Source organism: Oncorhynchus keta, chromosome 15 (genome assembly GCF_023373465.1).
Source record: "Oncorhynchus keta strain PuntledgeMale-10-30-2019 chromosome 15, Oket_V2, whole genome shotgun sequence".
Lineage (NCBI taxonomy): Eukaryota > Metazoa > Chordata > Actinopteri > Salmoniformes > Salmonidae > Oncorhynchus > Oncorhynchus keta.
In genome coordinates, this window is record NC_068435.1 from 38,933,207 (window position 1) to 38,951,986 (window position 18,780).

An 18,780-nucleotide genomic window follows, 5' to 3' on the forward strand; every position below is an offset into this window, starting at 1 on the left:
AGAAAGGGAGAGTTTGTTTGACAGGGTCAGAGAGGTTGGACGGGAATGGGGAGTGGGAGGCATTTTGTGTGGGGGTGATGGGAGTCGTGAGGTTTGTAGGGAATGATTTGATTTCATCAGAAATTCAGGGTTAGTTTTAAGATAATATAGTGGTATAAATCAGTGGAGGCTGCTGAGGGGAGAATGGCTCATGGCTGGAACGGAGTATATGGAATGGCATCAAACCGTGTGTACCGTCCTCACCAATTAAAGGTGTCACAACCTCCTGTGGTATGGATACAGTGGCTCGTGACCGGCCTCAGACTCCTCCAGTACAGTAGGTGGCGATGTAAGCAGCTGTCAGTTGGTTGCTATCCGGCAATAAAAGCGTAAAGAAGAAGGCGCACGGCGTAAGTCGTTGCATTTTTTACTGGCAGCGGTTGTTACGTGCACATTTCTTGTCGAAGAACCTCGGCTAGCCAGACATATAGTTATAGAAAGTAGGGTTTGGCGGTCTAAAATCGTGCGCTAGGTTATTGTAGAAAATAGTTTATTTACCGTGACTATTGAAGGTTTCATATCGCGTTTTAATGGCGTTGTAGTCGGAAGCATCTATTGTGTAAGATAGCTAACGTTAGCGGCTAATTTCCCGCATTGTTGAATCGACAGCGTGGGATCCTCGCATTATGGCCAACAACACTGTCGCCGCGAACCAACAGCAACCACAGGCCGTGAGCAGGATTGGCCCTAACGCTGGAAAACATGGCAACAACTTGCCTCTCTGGGGCAACGAAAAGACTATGAACTTGAACCCTATGGTCCTCACCAACGTTCTCTCGTCTCCATATTTCAAAGTGCAGCTGTATGAATTGAAAACCTACCATGAGGTGGTGGATGAGATCTATTTCAAGGTAACGTCTGTACCCATGCTACAAGGCTGGCTAACGTTAGCTGGCTAACGTTAGCTGGCTAACCTTGGTTAGCTTCATAGCTAGCTGTTTGAAAAAACAATTAAAGGGGGAAATGGCAAGCTAAATTATCAATTGTCAGGTAACGTTAACTAACTTTGGCATAACTTGTTTTAATGTGTCTATGTAACTATCTCAATGTTTATTCCACAAGTAAACGGACACGTTGCTGTTCTGTTGACACATTTGAGCGGTTAGCTAACGTTAGTTAGTGTTAGCTATATTTAGCTAGAACAATCCACAGTAATTGGGAATATTGTGTTGGAAGTAACGTTAGTGGTTAACTACACTTTCTAGACAAACCTAGCTTACGTTAGCGAGACCGACTAGCTAAATATCCAACGTTAGAGTACATAACACGAGCTAGTAATCATCAAGTTATGTTGACTAGTGAGCGGTAATAATTGCATGACCATACAACGCCATCAACCTATTTGCATGTGGTGAGATTTGTCACTTATGGCTTAACTTTGAGGCAGCCAACAAATGACGTAGCCAACGCCACAATGATTTTTGCATCATTGAGTCACCATGTTATTTTCTCACTAGGTTACTCATGTTGAGCCCTGGGAGAAAGGCAGTAGGAAGACTGCCGGACAGACTGGAATGTGCGGAGGGGTAAGTTAGAAAGTACGTGCCTTTTGCCTAACCGTGTTTCTATCTCTCCGATGCTGCCTGTTTTATTTCTGCAGCTGAGAGTAAATCCATGCAAGTTTCACCCTGACCAGAGAAGCTAGTCTCTGCCAACTCGGGTTCATAAGTGCATCACATATGGTCGGTCGGGTACACCTCAGCCACGCTCAAAGTCCTAAGCGATATCATAACTGTGCTGTGCAGCCTTCTTCGTTGACCTGGCCAAGGCTTTCGACTCTGTCAATCACCACATTCTTATCAGCAGACTCCACAGCCTCGGTTCCTCTGACTGCCTCGCCTTGTTCACTAACTGCTTCTCAGATAGTGTTCATTGTGTCAAATCGGAGGATCTGTTGTCCGGACCTCTGGCAGTCCCTATGGGGGTGACACAGGGTTAGATTCTCGGGCCGACTCTTTTCTCTGTATATATCAATGATGTCGCTCTTGTTGTGGGTGATTCTGTGGTACACCTCTACGCACCTCTTCTGTATACATCTGGCCCTTCTTTGAACACTGTGTTAACAAACCTCCAAACGAGCTACAATCCACACAACACTCCTTCCGTGGCCTCCAACTGCTCTTAAATGCTTGTAAAATGAAATGCATGCTCTACAACCGATCGCTGCCCGCACCCTCCCGCCCGACTAGCATCACTACTCTGGACGGATCTGACTTAGAATATGTGAACAACTACAAATACCTAGGTGTCTGGCTAGACTGTAAACTCTCTGTCCAGACTCACATTAAGCATCTCCAATACACAATTAAATCTAGAGTCTGCTTCCTATTTCGCAACAAAGCCACCACTCATGCTGCCAAACATACCCTCGTAAAACTGACTATTCTACCGATCCTTTACTTCGGCGATGTAATTTACAAAATATCCCCCAAAACTCTACTCAGCACACTGGATGTGGTCTATCACAGTGCCACCCGTTTTGTCACCAAAGCCCCATATGCTACCCACTACTGCGGCCTGTATGCTCTCGTCGGCTGGTCCTCGCTACATATTCGTCGCCAGACCCACTGGCTCCAGGTCATAAGTCTGCTTATAAGGTAAACCTCCGCCTTCTCAGCTCACTGGTCACCATAACACCCACCCGTAGCACGCGCTACAGCAGGTATATCTCACTGGTCACCCCTAAAGCCAACACCTCATTTGTCTGCTTTTCCTTCCTGTTCTCTGCCAATGACTGGAACAAATTGCAAAAATCACTGAAGCTGGAGACTCATATCTCCCTCACTAAAGTTAAGCACCAGCTGTCAGAGCAGCTTACTGATCACTGGAGCTGTACACAGACAATCTGTAAATAGTCTATCCAAATACCTACCTCATCACCATATTGTTTTTTTTGCTCTTTTGCACACCATTATTTCTACTTGCACATCCTCATCTGCACATATCACTCCAGTGTTAATTGCTAAATTGTAATTACTTCGCCACTATGGCCTATTTATTGCCTTACCTCCTTACTTCATTTCCAACACTATACAGATTTTTATATTGTTATTGACTGTACATTTGTTTATTCCATGTGTAACTCTGGTTTTTGTCGCTTTGCTTTATCTTGGCCAGGTCGCAATTGTAAATGAGAACTTGTTTTCAACTGGCCTACCTGGTTAAATAAAGGTGAAATACAATTTTAAAAAAACATTGGTCCCTTTGATAAAGATGAGCAAAAACAATACAAGAAACACATTATTAATACAATTGCTCAGAGAAAGAGATTTTGTTTAACAAGTAATTCCTTTTCCAAAAAAAAGAATGGGGGTAAAAAATTGAGACCCCTGTTTTCAAACCTTTCAATAACTCACCATGCCAGGATAACGGCACAGCCTTTTTCTAAAATGTTTTCTGAGATTGAAGAACACATTGGGAGGAATCTTGCACAATTCCTAAAAACAGAATATTTCCAGATCCTTAATATGCTTTGTCTGTGCTTATGGACTCTCCTCTTCCATTCAAAGAACAGGTTTTCAACAGGGTTGAAGTCTGGAGACCTAGATGGCCATTGCAACTTGTCGATTTTTGTGGTCAATTAACAATTTCTTTGTGGGTGTGTGCTTGGGGTTATTGTATTGCGGGACAATCCACTTGGGGCCAAGTTTCAGGCTCCTGGCTGGGGCAACCATTTGTTGGCTAAAATATACTGCTACTGGGCATAGTTAATGATGGCGCATTGGTGTTAGAGGAGTCACTGCAGATCTGGGTTCGATTCCATGATACGATGCACAATTGGCCCAGCATCGTCCAGGTTAGGGGAGAGTTTGGCCGGCTGGGATGTCCTTTTCCCTCGCGCTCTGGCGACTCCTTGTGGCAGCCGGGCACATGCATGCTGCATTTGGTCGCCAGCTGTACAGTGTTTCCTCCGACACAATGGTGCGACTGGCTTCCGGTTAAGTGAGCAGTGTCAAAGCAGTGCGGCTTGGCGGGGTCGTGTTTTGTAGGATGCATGGCTCTCGAACTTCACCCCTCCCGAGTCTGTATGGGTGTTGCAGCGATGGGACAAGACTGTACCTACCAGTTGGATCACAAAATTGGGGACAAAAAAAGTTAAAAAACCAATCATGGGTTTCGATTATTTGACCTTAAAATGATTCAAGCTGTTAATGGAAATTCCAGAGCCAGAAATAGTAAATTGACCAAAATGTAAAAAGTATTCCATTGTCTGTCAGGTCCACATAGAAAAACAACAATTTACTATGAAATAATAAAATGACTTAGTTTTATTAGACTTTTTAATACCTTAAAGTCATCTGTGCTCAGGCAGTAACAGCCAGACGCCAATCTAATGTCACCTGTTCTCCCCATACTGTCGGTAGTCATCCTATTCAGCTAGACTGCCCAACTATGCTGTAGAGCTGTCTGACAATCATTTGACTCTTTTGAAAGTTGACAGTTCATAGAAGTATGTCTTATCCTTTTCACATATCGTTGTGTACATTTCCCTCTCATGCGGCAACGTATGCAGTCTATCTAACCTAACATGTGTGAAAGGGGATACCTGGTCAGTTGCATAACTGAATGCATTCAACCAAAATGTGTTGCACATTTAATCCAACCCCCCTGAATCAGGGAGGTGCGGGGTCTTAATTGACGTCCACGTCATCGGCGCCCGGTGAGCAGTTGTTGCTGGTTAACTGCCTTGCTCAAGATCTTTCCACCTTGCCGGCTCTGGGATTTTAACCAGCAAACCTTTGGATTGTGGTCATTGTAGTGATTTGCCACATTTCTACGCTAAACTTGCCTGATCCCAACCATCCTCCTCCTGCTGACTGCAGATTCTGACATGGAGTTTCTGGTGATATGTAAAACGTGGAATCTGCAACTTTTCTCATGTGGCATAACGATTGACTTACTACCGATCTGTGTGTCGGTTATGGTTTTCATATGCACATTTTTGTGGAACAGCTTCATTTAATTTGTCTTTATCTCAATCATTGTGATGTGGTTAATCAAAAGTCTATCCAAATCAATATTAAAATTATTCAAACCTAAAAAGCAACTTATATTGCCAACCATGTAAAAATAACCTACATAAAGCCAACAAATAAACATTGCAGCCTGTAGGAAGAAATCCCGATTTAAAAATAAATATCCTATAAATCACATAGGCACGGCCTGTCTGCCACAAACTTGAAACATTGCATCAACTATTAACTTGGGTCTTGCCAGAGCACACTAGCAAACTAACTTCTGGGCCCTACGTTTCCCACGCCAGTAAGCTCGGGACAGATGCAGCTGTAGGCTGTCAGGTAGGCCTATTTTATGACATTTCCACTGGATGAGAGCATGCCATTTTTTTATCGAAGGAGAGCGAGCTGGAGCGATTTTCAGATATATTGACGAACTATTGTCATTTTCAATAGATGTAAAACAGATTTTGGTTTGCTTGCTGTTTGAGGTGAAGAAAACATTACTTTGAGAAGCGCCACAGCTCATTAGTGGTGGTGAGTTAACCTCTTGCTCCTACCTGGCACTCAGGCGTCCCATCTAGACATCTGGAAATGCAAATGCACTACGCTAAATGCTAATAGTACTAGTTAAAACTCAAACGTTCATTAAAATACACATGCAGGGTATTGAATTAAAGCTACACTCGTTGTGAATCCAGGCAACAAGTCAGATTTTTAAAATGCTTTTCGGCGAAAGCATGAGAAGCTATTATCTGATAGCATGTAACACCCCAAAAGACCCGCAGGGGACGTAAACAAAATAATTAGCATAGTCGTCGCTACACAAACCGCACAAATAAAATATAAAACATTCATTACCTTTGACCTTCTTTGTTGGCACTCCTAGATGTCCCATAATCACTATTGGGTCTGTTTTTTCGATTAAAATGGTCCATATATAGCCTAGATATCGATCTATGAAGACTGTGATAAACGAAAAAAAATAGCGTCTTATAAGTAACGTCATTTTTTAAAATTAATAAAGTCTTAACTTTCACAAAACATTTCGAAATACTTTTGTAATGCAACTTTAGGTATTACTAAACGTTAATAAGCGATCAAATTGATCACGAGGCAAAGTATATTCTTTAGCTGTCCGTCTGGAAATAATGTCCCGGTAAATCTCAACCAAAATATCCGGTCGGAGCCCGGAAGAAATGCGCTGCCTTGCGTCTGTTTGACCAAGAAACAAATAGTAGGCAAATGACAAGACTCTAGACAACGTGTGGAAGCTGTAGGTATTGCAACCTCAGCCCCATTAAATGTGGTTCACCTTTATCAATGGGTTCAAGTCGCGCATGGATATATTTTTCCATTTTCAGTGATCAGATTTTCCTGCACTTTTCGATGAAACGCACGTTCTGTTATAGTCACAGCCGTGATTTAACCAGTTTTATAAACGTCTGAGTTTTCTATCCACACATACTAATCATATGCATATACTATATTCCTGGCATGAGCAGCAGGGCGCTGAAATGTTGCGCGATTTTTAACAGAATGTTCGAAAAAGTAGGGGGTAGGAGTAACAGGTTAAGCCAATCAGAAATACTATTAGATTCCCAAATGGGCACATTTGTATGCAGGGCAGGTAGCCTATAGGCCTATTTCTATGCGTAATCAAGTGATTACGCAACATTGACAGGAGTGTGCCAAACACAAGACACTGACCTAATTAACTCATAAATGTAATGAAATAAACCAAAACTTGTTTCTCACAAGTGTAGCATAGGTTGTGTGCCCTGCAAACATGTCCTCTCCAACAATAACTGGTAAAAGACTGGAATAATATATTGAATGCATTAGCAGAGATTACCGTAACCTAACAAACATTGTAGATTAGGAATTAATGGTAAATGGACTACTGGTGGTATATGGTATGGAATTGCTAGACTAACAAGCAAACGCAAACAGTTCACAGAATGAAGTTACAAGGAACAATTAATGTGAGCAAATTGGCAGGAGAGCACATTCTGGAGAGAGACTTGAGTTGTCGTGACATTTCCCTTATTCTTGGGCTGTGCTATCCCTGCATCCTCCGCAATGGATTAGTTCACTGAGATGAGTGTGAATAAGACTGTCTCGAGTGCCATAAATACATATTTTCTACTGCTCGACAAAGAAGATCTGTCATCCAACAGCCTAACGGCCAAACAATCGACCAGTTGACTAATTGGGGTCAGCCAAAAATTGAACCAACGCCGGTCAATTGGTTAAGTAACCTAAAATCCCTCGGCACTAGTGGAAATAAAATTGCCCCAGCAGTTTTGAATTGGACTATTGTTGGCATCCGTGCTAAAGATTATTTTTTTAACGGTATAAAATCAATTCAACTGAGCTATGTTGTATGCTAAAAAACCAGGCAATTATTTTAACCTAATACAATTGCTCAAAATAAGATTTTAACAAGTAATGCCATTTTCTCCTCAAAGGGTAACAATTATTGGCACTCCTATTTTGAATAACTCACCTTGTAATTGCACTGAGCTTTTTTCTAAAATGTTTTATGAGTTTGGAGAACACATTGGGAGGGATCTTAAACCATTCCTTCATACATAATCTTTCATTGATATCATTTGTCTGTGCCTATGGGCTCTTCAATGAAAACCACAGGTTTTCAACAGGGTTGAAGTCTGGAGACTGAGATGGCCACTGCAAAATGTTGATTGTTGTTGTCAATTAATATGGATGTAACTATTCACCTGATACGCATCAAGTATGAATGCCCTAACCTCTGCAGGGGCACATGGCACTTTCACCAGAATGCACTCCCGCCAATTTGTGCACATTCATTGTTTCATAATTGTGTGAATTGTTTGTGTTTGATTGTTAGTGTATATCAATTCCCCTTTGCATATATCACCAGTAGTACATTTACCTGTAATATCTTATCTACAGTGTTTGGTTATGCAACACTTGTGAGAAAAAGTTATGCAACACTTGACAAGTTTTGAATTATTTCATTCCATTTATCAGTTTCGTCAATTTAATCAATGTTTCCTGTCTGGAGAGATCCTGTCAATGTTGAGTAAGACGCGCACCTTACGCTTAGAAGTAGGCCCATAGGCTTCCTGGCCTGAGCGCAACTGTAGGCATATAAATGTGCCCATTTGTGGGGCGCTGATTGTATTTCTGATTGGCTAATGAGCGGTGGAGCTTCTCAAAATAAGATTTTCTTCACCTCAAAGCGCTATCAAACTAAATGTATTTTTTACATCAACTGAGAATGACAATAGTTCTTCAATGTATTAGAAAATTATTTCCAGTTCTCTCCCTTTTCATAACCACTGTGTTAAAGGGACAAATGTCATGCTCTGGTCCAGTGGAAACTTAATTAAAATAGCCCTACCTGACTACTACTTGTTCAGTGCTTGGACTGAAATAGGTTTGGGTGCTGGTACTGTTTATTTTTAGGTGCAGGAGCTCCACTATATTCTGCAAGAGGAACAGGAGCTCAAGCAGTAGAAAATGTGAGGTGTCGGGTGCTCTGCTCCGGTGAGCTCCTGCCCAAGTCGAGCACTGCTTCTTATCCCTTTCACAAATAGCCTACAGCTGTCTGTCCCGAGCTTACTGGCAAGGGAAAGTCTGAGTGCCCAGAATATTTTATACAATTTTGCTAGCTGCTACTTCTGACCAGACCCAAATTAGTAGTTGATAGAGGTCGGCCGATTAATCGTAATGGCCGATTTAATTAGGGCCGATTTCAAGTTTTCATAACAATCGGAAATCGGTATTTTTGTGCGCCTTTATTTAACTAGGTAAGTCATTAAGAACACATTCTTATTTTCAATGACGTCCTAGGAACGGTGGGTTAACTGCCTAGTTCAGGGGCAGAAAGACAGATTTTCACCTTGTCAGCTCGGAGGATCCAATCTTGCAACCTTACAGTTAACTAGTCCAACGCAATAACGACCTGCCTCTCTCTCGTTGCACTCCAAGGAGACTGCATGTTACGCAAATGCATTAAGCCAAGGTAGGTTGCTAGCTAGCATTAAACTTACCTTATAAAAACAATCATAATCACTAGTTAACTACACATTGTTGATGTTACTAGATATTATCTAGCGTGTCCTTTGTTGTATGCTCAGTCAGATTATATGCAAGTATCTAAGTATATGACTGAGCGGTGGTAGGCAGAAGCAGGCGCGTAAACATGAATTCAAGCTCTTCGTTGTGCGTCAAGCATTGCGCTGTTTATGACTTCAAGCCTATCAACTTCCGAGATGAGGCTGGTGTGACCGAAGTGAAATGGCTGGCTAGTTAGCTTGCGCTAATAGCATTTCAAACTTCACTCGCTCTGATCCTTGCTCTGCATGGGTAACGCTGCTTTGATGTGGTGGCTGTTGTCGTTGTGTTGCTGGTTTGAGCCCAGGGAGGAGTGAGGTGAGGGACGGAAGCTATACTGTTACACTGGCAATACTAAAGTGCCTATAAGAACATCCAATAGTCAAAGGTTAATGAAATACAAATGGTTTAGAGGGAAATAGTCCTATAATAACTACAACTTAAAACTTCTTACCTGGGAATATTGAAGACTCGTGTTAAAAGGAACCACCAGCTTTCATATGTTCTCATGTTCTGAACAAGAAACTGTAACGTTAGCTTTCTTACATAGCACATATTGCACTTTTACTTTCTTCTCCAACACTTTGTTTTTGCATTATTTAAACCAAATTGAACATGTTTCATTATCTACTTGAGGGTAAATTGATTTTATTGATGTATTATATTAAGTTAAAATAAGTTCACTCAGTATTGTCATTGTCATTATTACAAATACTTTATTTATTTTTTAAACCAGCCGATTTTAATCTGTCTGCTTTTTTGGTCCTCCAATAATTTGTATCGGCATTGAAAAATCATAATCGGTCGACTTCTAGTTGATACAATGTTTCAAGTTCGTTGCCGACAGGCCATGAATGTGTTTGTTAAAAAATACCAAAAGAATTACACATCAAACCGAATTGCATCAACCCTGAGGTACCCCTAATCAAACCGTATCATTTCGGAGCCCATGTATCTAGACGGGTATAGAATCATTCATAAAAGGAGAACTGCACATCCCTATCAATTAACCACTTAATGGATTTTCATGTGTGCTTGGGATTGTTGTTTTGTTGGATGATTCACTTGTGACTATGTTCAGCCTCCTGGCAGAGGCAACCAGGTTTTTAATGAGAATAGCCCCATACGATCAAAGCTACACCACCATATTTTACAGTAGGGTTTGGGGTCTTTTCTGCACAGTCATCTTTCTTTCGATGCCAAAACCCCAACACTGGTGTGTGTTGCCAATGAGCTCTCTTTTCATGTCATCCAACAAATGTTAACTTGCTAAGCTGCATTGGGACTTGGATTGGATCCGGTGCTATGGCCAGATGTCATGAAAATTGAACTCTTTGGCCACGCACACCAGTAGTGGGTGAAAGAAAGATGCATATGAAGAAAATAACCCCATACACATGCAGAAAATAACCCAGTCTGTAGTTGAGTTGAACGCGAGCAACACACTTAACTTAGCTGTGGAGTAGGGCTGTGTTGAAAACTGATAATGGATCACCCTGAAACTTAGAGGTCAACTTGAGATGTTAAGGAACACTGCTCCCAAAAAGAACATGTCTGACTCATGAACCTCTGTTGTCCTCAGGTGCGGGGAGTCGGGACCGGTGGCATTGTGTCCACAGCCTTCTGCCTGCTGTATAAACTGTTTACCATCAAGATGACCCGTAAACAGGTGATGGGACTGATCACTCACAACGACTCACCCTACATCAGAGCACTTGGCTTTATGTACATAAGGTACAACTCTGTTTTAATGTTGGTTTATGTAAAAATTTACACAGAAGGATAGGACCCATTGCATCTATTTATGGCTGCAAATACATTTCAATCACCCTACCTTAGTGTTGCAACCTGTTTGTGAAACGCTCAGCAGTCATTTTGCGGTGTTTAGTTGCATGCGTAGACTTAAACATTGCGTCATTGTATCTGTTCCATTATGGCTTCTGTGAGATGCAGCGCCATTGAGGCCATCCCCACTTCGATGAAGTCAATTTTCTTCTACTACTATGAGTTGGCAAACAATCTGAAAGGGTGCCCACTGCCACCTAGATAGAGTGTAGTATTTGAACAGGGGTAATGCCAACGTTGGTCATTTACTGTCCCTGAAATGGGAAACGTGTCTTTGCCATAGATGAATAGGGCAAACTTTTTATATCATTTTCTGACACCTGACAGTAACACTTTGGCACCAGTTGGGTAGCTGTATAAGCCCCTCTGTAAGCCTCCTGAAGCCACATGTTTGACATGGGGGACAAGTAACTTTATGATAATATGTTTGTAGTGAATGTAGAAGCAGTAGTCATTTTTCATACTTTGATCTGGTTTTATCCAAATGTCTCAAATTACATGAAGACATGATTTTGACTGTTTATGACCTTTAACCCCGAGCCTACAATTTCTGTACCCCACTGAAATTCAAATGAACATAATAAAATCTCCATCAGTCTGTTTAAGCTCGTGATATCGTCTCAATCCACAGCATTCGCCAATATCGCCCTTTCGCATCTGCTCTGAAAGGTGGCAAAGCTAGAGCAACGTGTCAGACCAATCGGTCTTCTCACAAAAACCTGTAACGTCGGAACGGTTTGGCCTCCAAAGTATTATAACCACTCTATTGAAAGAGACCGTTTTGCTCTAGGATGCGCACAAGACTCGTCTGAAGTCGGTACAGCCTCTCTTGCCAACTTCTGTCTTCAGTGTCCTAACAGTTTGGGATACACACTAATATGACCCCTATGTGGACAGCTGACAGTTTCACAAACACCATGGTGTTCACCGTTTTGCTCTGGGCAACCCACAAACCTTAGCAAGCCTCAAGTTGTCTGAAGGTCACCGCTACCAGGAAAAAAATAACGTTTAATGCCTAAAGAGGATATATATTAAAATTAATGTACACCTACTCATTCCAGGGTTTTTCTTGACTATTTTCTACATTGTAGAATAATAGTGAAGACATCAAAACTATGGAATCATGTAGTAACCAAAAAGTGTTAAACAATTCAAAATAGACTTTATATTTGAGGTTCTTCATATAGCCATCCTTTGCACACTCTTGGCATTCTCTTAACCAGCTTTGAGGTAGTCATCTGGAATGCATTTCAAGTAACAGGTGTACCTTGTTAAAAGTTGAGTAGTGGAATTTATTTCCTTAATGCATTTGAGCCAACCAGTTGTGTTGTGACAAGGTAGGGGTGGTATACAGAAGCTGGGTAAAAATCTGACCTTCAGCAAGGCCGTTAACCCACTGTTCCCCTGGAGCCGATGATGTGGATGTTGATTACGGCAGGGTTAAATGCGGAAGACACATTTCAGTTGAATGCATTGTTGTACAACTGACCCAAGTGTCCCCCTTTCTCTTACTTGTCCTTTCCTGGAATGGTGAGTTACTTTTGATCAAATCTGATTCACATACAACACTATACACGTATCAAAAAGGAGGACCAAGGCACTCCATGTAATTAAAATGCCTTTATTTGTATGGCATGTACATCTTTTTGATGACCAATGTACTCGTTTTCTGTCTACCAAAACCTACTATTGTGTACCTTAGAAAAAGGGGAGAAGGAAATTACTGCGATCTAGTTTTAGATGGTTAACAGGCGCTAGTCCAAAACATGGACATGTGTTATTCGATGGGATGTTCATAAGTAGATGCTCATGGTGTGTTTGTTTATCCAGATACACCCAGCCCCCTGCAGACCTGGTGGACTGGTATGATGGTTTCCTGGATGATGAGGAGGTATGTCCACACGGGTAATACTTTCATGTTTCTCTACCTTTCACTAACTAGTCTGGCATGATCCAAACTGTTGTCTCAGTTCTCTCCTCGTTGTGATGCTCAGATCTGATTTTTCACCTTTGCCTTCATTTGGCTTAATTGCCCCCCCCTAGTCCCTCTCCCCAAAGTTGGGTAGCTAGGTAATTCACTCTGCTGTGCTGCCTGTTTTTGTCAGGGTAAGTATATTTGACCGTAGTCTAATTCTGTTTACATCTGGGCATGCCTTTATCAGGACTTATTGCACAAAACAAATGTACAAAACTTGACCACTACTCTGAAATGTATAACATGGTTCCTCCCTGGACCTACCACTTCACACATCAATCCTTTGCTTTGTTTTCTTCTTTACTGACACACACACACACACACACACACACACGTCTACCTAGCACAATTTAATAATTTCCTGGGGAGAATCTTGTAATAGACTTATCTTCTCTGTGCACCTTCAATTGGCTGGATAGTGTTTGGCAGACTGTGCATCCAGGCCTACTTGTTCTGATGCAGTATTTTAACCTGACATCCTCTGACAACCTACCTAACTGGCTAATTCCCATGTTCTCTTCTTTAGATGCCCCTTGTGCAGCAGGTGAATTGGATAATGTATCTCTCAGCACTTGGTTTGCGTGTGTGAGTGCAAAACGGATGTTCAGTTCTCTACCCATTCAAACCTGGTCTCTCTAGCTGGTGTGCACCTACCTACTTATCTACCTCCTCCACTCTGTACTTGCACTGTGGCCAATGTCTCCCTGGACTGTCGAGGAAGGAGGAAGCACAACTCTTAACCTTCACTGTCCACGGATCTATCTCTATTGTTTAAAGTTGTTTTCTCTCCTTGTTTCACCTCCACCTTTACTACTCATTTTAATGCTAGTGCAGATGGTGGATAAGAGAAGAGGAAGCCACTTTAGACTATTGAGATGCACCCCAGGTTTTCTGCTATTTTGACAGCATACACAATATATACAAAAGTATGTGGACACCCCTTAAAATTAGTCTATTCGGCTATTTCAGCTTCACCCGTTGCCGACGGTATAAAATTGAGCACACAGCATTGCAATCTCCATATGCAAACATTGGCAGTAGAATGGGCCGTACCGAAGAGCAAAGTGGTAGGCCACACAAGCTCACAGAACAGGACCGCTGAGTGCTGCTGCGTGTAAAAATCGTCTGTCCTCTGTTGCAACACTCACTACCGAGTTCTAAACGGCCTCTGGAAGCAATGTCAGAACAATAACTGTTCGTTGGGAGCTTCATGGGTTTCCATGGCCGAGCAGCCACAAGCCTTAGATCACTATGCTCAATGCCAAGCGTCAGCTGGAGTGGTGTAAAGCTCGCCGCCATTGGACTCTGGGGCAGTGGAAACGGGTTCTCTGGGGTGATGAATCACACTTCACCATCTGGCAGTCCGACGGAAGAATCTGGTTTTGGCCGATACCAGGAGAACACTACCTACCCGACTGCATACTGCCAACTGAAGTTTTTGTGGTGCTGTTTTTCATGGTTTGGGCTAGGCCCCTTAGTGAAGGGAATCTTAACGCTACAGCATACAATGCCATTCTAGACTATTCTGTGCTTCCAACTTTGTGGCAACAGTTTGAAAGGCCCTTTCCTGTTTCAGCATGACAATGTCCATGTGCACATAGTGAGGTCCATACAGAAATGTTTTTTTCGAAATTGGAAGAACTTGACTGACCTGCTCAGAGCCCTGACCTCAACCCCATCGAACACCTTTAGGATTAATTTGAACACCGACTGCGTGCCAGGTCTAATCGCCCAAAATCAGTGCCCGACCTCACTAATGCTCTTGTGGCCGAATGGAAGAAAGTCCCCACAACATCTAGTGGAAAGCCTTCCCAGAAGAGTGGAGGTTGTTATAGCAGCAAAGGGGGACCAACTCCATATTAATGCCAATGATCTTGGAGTAAGATGTTTGAGCAGGTGTCCACATACTTTTGGTGATGTAGTGTATCTTTGTAAGTACAGACTCTTGAGGACAGCCAGACAGATTAGATGACAGCAACTATTTTTCCATTTCCCTATTATTTCCTATAGTATCAGGCACTAAGCTACATTTTTATGCAAACACATGATAATGATTTATATGTGCGCATATTAAGCTAGATGAAAACAGAGGTGAAGGTTCAGTACATGGTCATCACAAATTATATTTTCTTTCTAATTGAGTAATGGAGGTTAAAGCAGGGACTAGGAAGATAAACCTGTAAATCGTTCTGGATAAGTGTCTGCTAAATGCCAAACATTTAAATAAGATTCTAAATACAATCAATGCCTTTTATACTTCTGTTTGCATCTGTGTTAATAAGGTTCTGAATACCCCACCCCCCTCTGCATGTTCTCAGGAGCTGGATGTGAAGGCCGGAGGTGGCTGCGTTATGACAATCGGAGAGATGGTCCGGTCGTTCCTCACCAAGCTGGAGTGGTTCTCCACTCTCTTTCCACGCATCCCGGTGCCCGTGCAGAAGCTGATCGACACGCAGATGAAGGCAAGGCCCCGGAAGGTTCCTGAGAAGGTAGAGCAGCCTGAGGAACCACCGGCAGAGGGCCGTAGACGCTCCAGGTAGGAAATGGAGTGCAGCCATTACAGATAATATTGTGTTGATCACATCTGTCTTAATGCAGCTGAAATGTTGGCTTGTTTCTGGTCAGGAGCCCCAGACCTACCCCGAGCCCCAGGAGGACTCCCAAACGGTCGAGGAGCCGGAGCCACCACCGCGAACGAGAGCGCCATGGCCCCAGCTTCGACCGCGAGCTGGAGAGGGAACGCGACCGCCAGAGGAAAGAGCGGGACTCTGGGGACGGGAAAGGAGAAGAGAGGGAGAGGCGTCGGTCCCGCAGCGCAGACCGTACCCAGGAGCGCCGGGAACGTCGCAGGAGCCGCAGCGGGAGCCGGGAACGCAAGGGAGAGCAGAAAGACAGGGAGAAAGATGGGCAGGGGTGCATGGAGAATGACAGGAGGAAGGACAGGGAGTACCATAAAGATGGGGGCAGCGAGAGGGAGCGGTCCAAGGACAAGAGGAGCAAGGGAGAGGTGGAGGACAGGAGACAAAAAGAAGAGAGAGATGAGAGGAGGGGTCACAGGGAGGAGAGGAAGGCCAAGCGCTCCAGTCGGAGTGCAAGCAGGGAAAGGAGACGCAAGAAGTCCATAAAGCGACAAGTCCAAGAAGAGAACAGAGGCGGGGCTGAGGTAGGGGAGGAGAAGGAGAAGAGTAGGAAGAAGCAGTGCAGTCGGGAGGGGGAGCAGCGCTCTCACAAACACAGCCGCAGTAAAGAGCGGAGCCATCGGCCACGTGAGCCCAGCAACGGTAGAGACCACGTGAAACACAGGGAGTGTAAAATGAGCCAGAGCACAGAGCGTTGAGTGAACTCGTGCTGAGCCCGCCTAGCGCAATTCACAACTCTCCCGCCATCCTTTCTCTTCCTTACATTTCTTTTTACTTGATCATGTATTCTGTCACTTGTTTTAAAACAAAAAGCACCTGGACTTGTCTTTGGTCATCGTAACTTTAAGTAGATCTTTCTCTCTGCCTTATCATCCCTTTCTAGACCAGTGTTACTCTTCTCTACTGTAGTAATTTCAGTCTATGGTACTTTGTTGTTGTCTGGAAAGTTCCAAATTGCTTTGTACATATGGATCTGAGAATGTTTTAAATCCTACAGAGCAGCCTCCCAAGGGGAGTTTGTACTCCGCACCGAGCCGTGCTGTATTTGGCATTTTGTTTTCTAATAAAACTACTTTTATGAAAGAGAATTCTGATTGTAGTTGTGTAGATACTGTAATTCCTAACGCAGACCACTACAAATCTAACAGGCTTCGCTGTGCAGCAAACATCACTTCCTCCACTCCCTTTTTGTACCACTGCTCAAACGTTACAACATACAAACCCGTTGAGCTATTGAAAAGCCTCTGATTCAATCGGCAACATTTTAATAGGCGAGTGAGTTGCTGGCACTATCTCTTAAGCAATTACTCAGTACACCCAAATGTAGTAATTACCCCGAGTAGACGTTATGAAGAGTGTCATGACCCATTGTGCATCACCCCAGTCAAATGAACTGTTTTAAGTACTATATCTACATCAATGAAAGGGGATTATCCGAGTAACATAATTCAGATATTTTTTTGGAACGGAATGTTTGAACATGTCCCCCACGAATGATGCAGCGCTCCCCTTTGTGCCAATTGTGTGACTTAACACATTTCAGTTGTGTGTGTGACCACAGATGATCCATTATGTTAGAGCTGCCATATCTGGTTAATGAAAATGTCTTCAAGTGGAAGGCAGTTAGCCTGGGTACCAGTCCAGGGCTTGACATTCAAGTAAATTTGCCAGTGGCACATCGGACCAGTACAGAGTGAAAACTGCTGGCCTGAATGAGAATTAGTGGCGAGGGTCAAGATCGCAGGAAGGCAAGTTTCAATCGTGAGTGATTTTCATTTGCAGTCTGGGAAAATACCTTGTATAGCCAACCATAAAAGCTGATCTAGAAACCATGTAACCCCCCCAATGCAATATTCCCATCCAGAAATTAGCCCAATAACATATTGGTGTGCTGTTTTAGCAATAAGCATCAACACCAGTCTGGTGCAGCCTCATGCCTAAAGCATGGGGTTGCTTCTCTGCATTACTTACCCCAAGGAGCTAATCATTAGCTAGATCAGGAACTCTAAATATGATTTTGTTTGTCCTACAATAGTGATTTTTATAATGCTTCTAAATAGTATAATTGTGTGAATCAGGTGTTTCTAGGATTTGAAGACAATGGGCTTAGCCCAACACCAGTAGGGGGTCTGGGAGCATTCTCCCCCAGCAAAGAAAAAGGAATTTCAACAGGTAAATGCATGAATTTAGTGCACCTTAAGATGAACATTGAGATATTTTTCAGGTAACTTGCCCCTTCCCAACTGCCACAACAGACACTGCCAGTACTCAAAAGTTGATATCTACTCTGGAACACATACATTTGTAGTCCGAAGTTTACATCTGCACCAACAAACATTAACATTTCACATCATTGATTTAGCCGGTGGTAATTCGTGGAATAGACACCGGCTGGAATACGGTTTTAACCAATCAGCATTCAGGGTTAGACCCACGCGTTGTCCGGATCCCAGTGCTTGGTAAGGTCTTGTTCCTCAGAACTCACCCAATCCCGTCTATGACAGAGTGAAAAGGAGGCCTCTACAGAACACAAATATTTTAAAACGTGCATCTGTGGGGGAAAATGACAATTTAAAGAATGGTCTGTTATGTGTTTTTTTTTTACTGATACAAACGTGTCTTGTGTGACTTAGTCATACAGCACCGGTTAGATGTCAGTCATCACTCAGCAAAAGGCCTTTCACTCAGTCAGTCTGGATATTCTGACCTTCCAAAAGAGTTGCAAAAAATCTAGCAGGTTGAGGCAGCAGTGAATGAGGTGGCGAGGGCAGCCAGAAAGTCAAAGTGAAGCAGCAGGAGGTTGCTGGTAGATAACTAGCTCGTCTCCCTCAGCATAATTGTTTGCTAATGCTAATAAACTAGAGCTCAACATCCTTACGCTATTGGGTGTCAGAGTTATTTAACAGTATATTTAGTGAATGGGCAAGCTAAGGATGCTGATATAAGGCATGATATTAAGTGTTTATTTAGTGTATACATTAGTGTTTATTTCAAGAGAGTGAATTTGATGGGTTTGTTTCTGACTTGCCTAGTTAAATAAAGGTTGAATAAAAAATACAAAATCTGTAGCTGTCTTGGCTGGCTATTCACTAGGGTAGCTACTGGCTAGCTAGCTAGCTGAGACCAAAGAGATGAGAGAACGTTTTTCTGACTGAAGCACATGTCTTCTGACAGTCACAGAGTGCCCCCCTGTGGACTGAAGCTGAACTTTACTCCAACGTTA

The 18,780-nt window shown here is 42.9% G+C and overlaps 1 protein-coding gene across 1 annotated transcript; it reads left to right on the forward strand.

The window, feature by feature from the left end:
• Positions 1-368: 368 nt before the first annotated feature.
• On the forward strand, positions 369-16,645 carry LOC118394902 (pre-mRNA-splicing factor 38B-like). Its single transcript, XM_035788545.2, has 6 exons — positions 369-890; positions 1,497-1,565; positions 10,681-10,832; positions 12,774-12,834; positions 15,237-15,454; positions 15,544-16,645. Exons 1-6 carry the CDS (start codon positions 666-668, stop codon positions 16,253-16,255), a joined length of 1,437 nt encoding a protein of 478 aa, XP_035644438.1. The 5' UTR covers positions 369-665; the 3' UTR covers positions 16,256-16,645.
• The last annotated feature ends 2,135 nt before the right edge of the window (positions 16,646-18,780 follow it).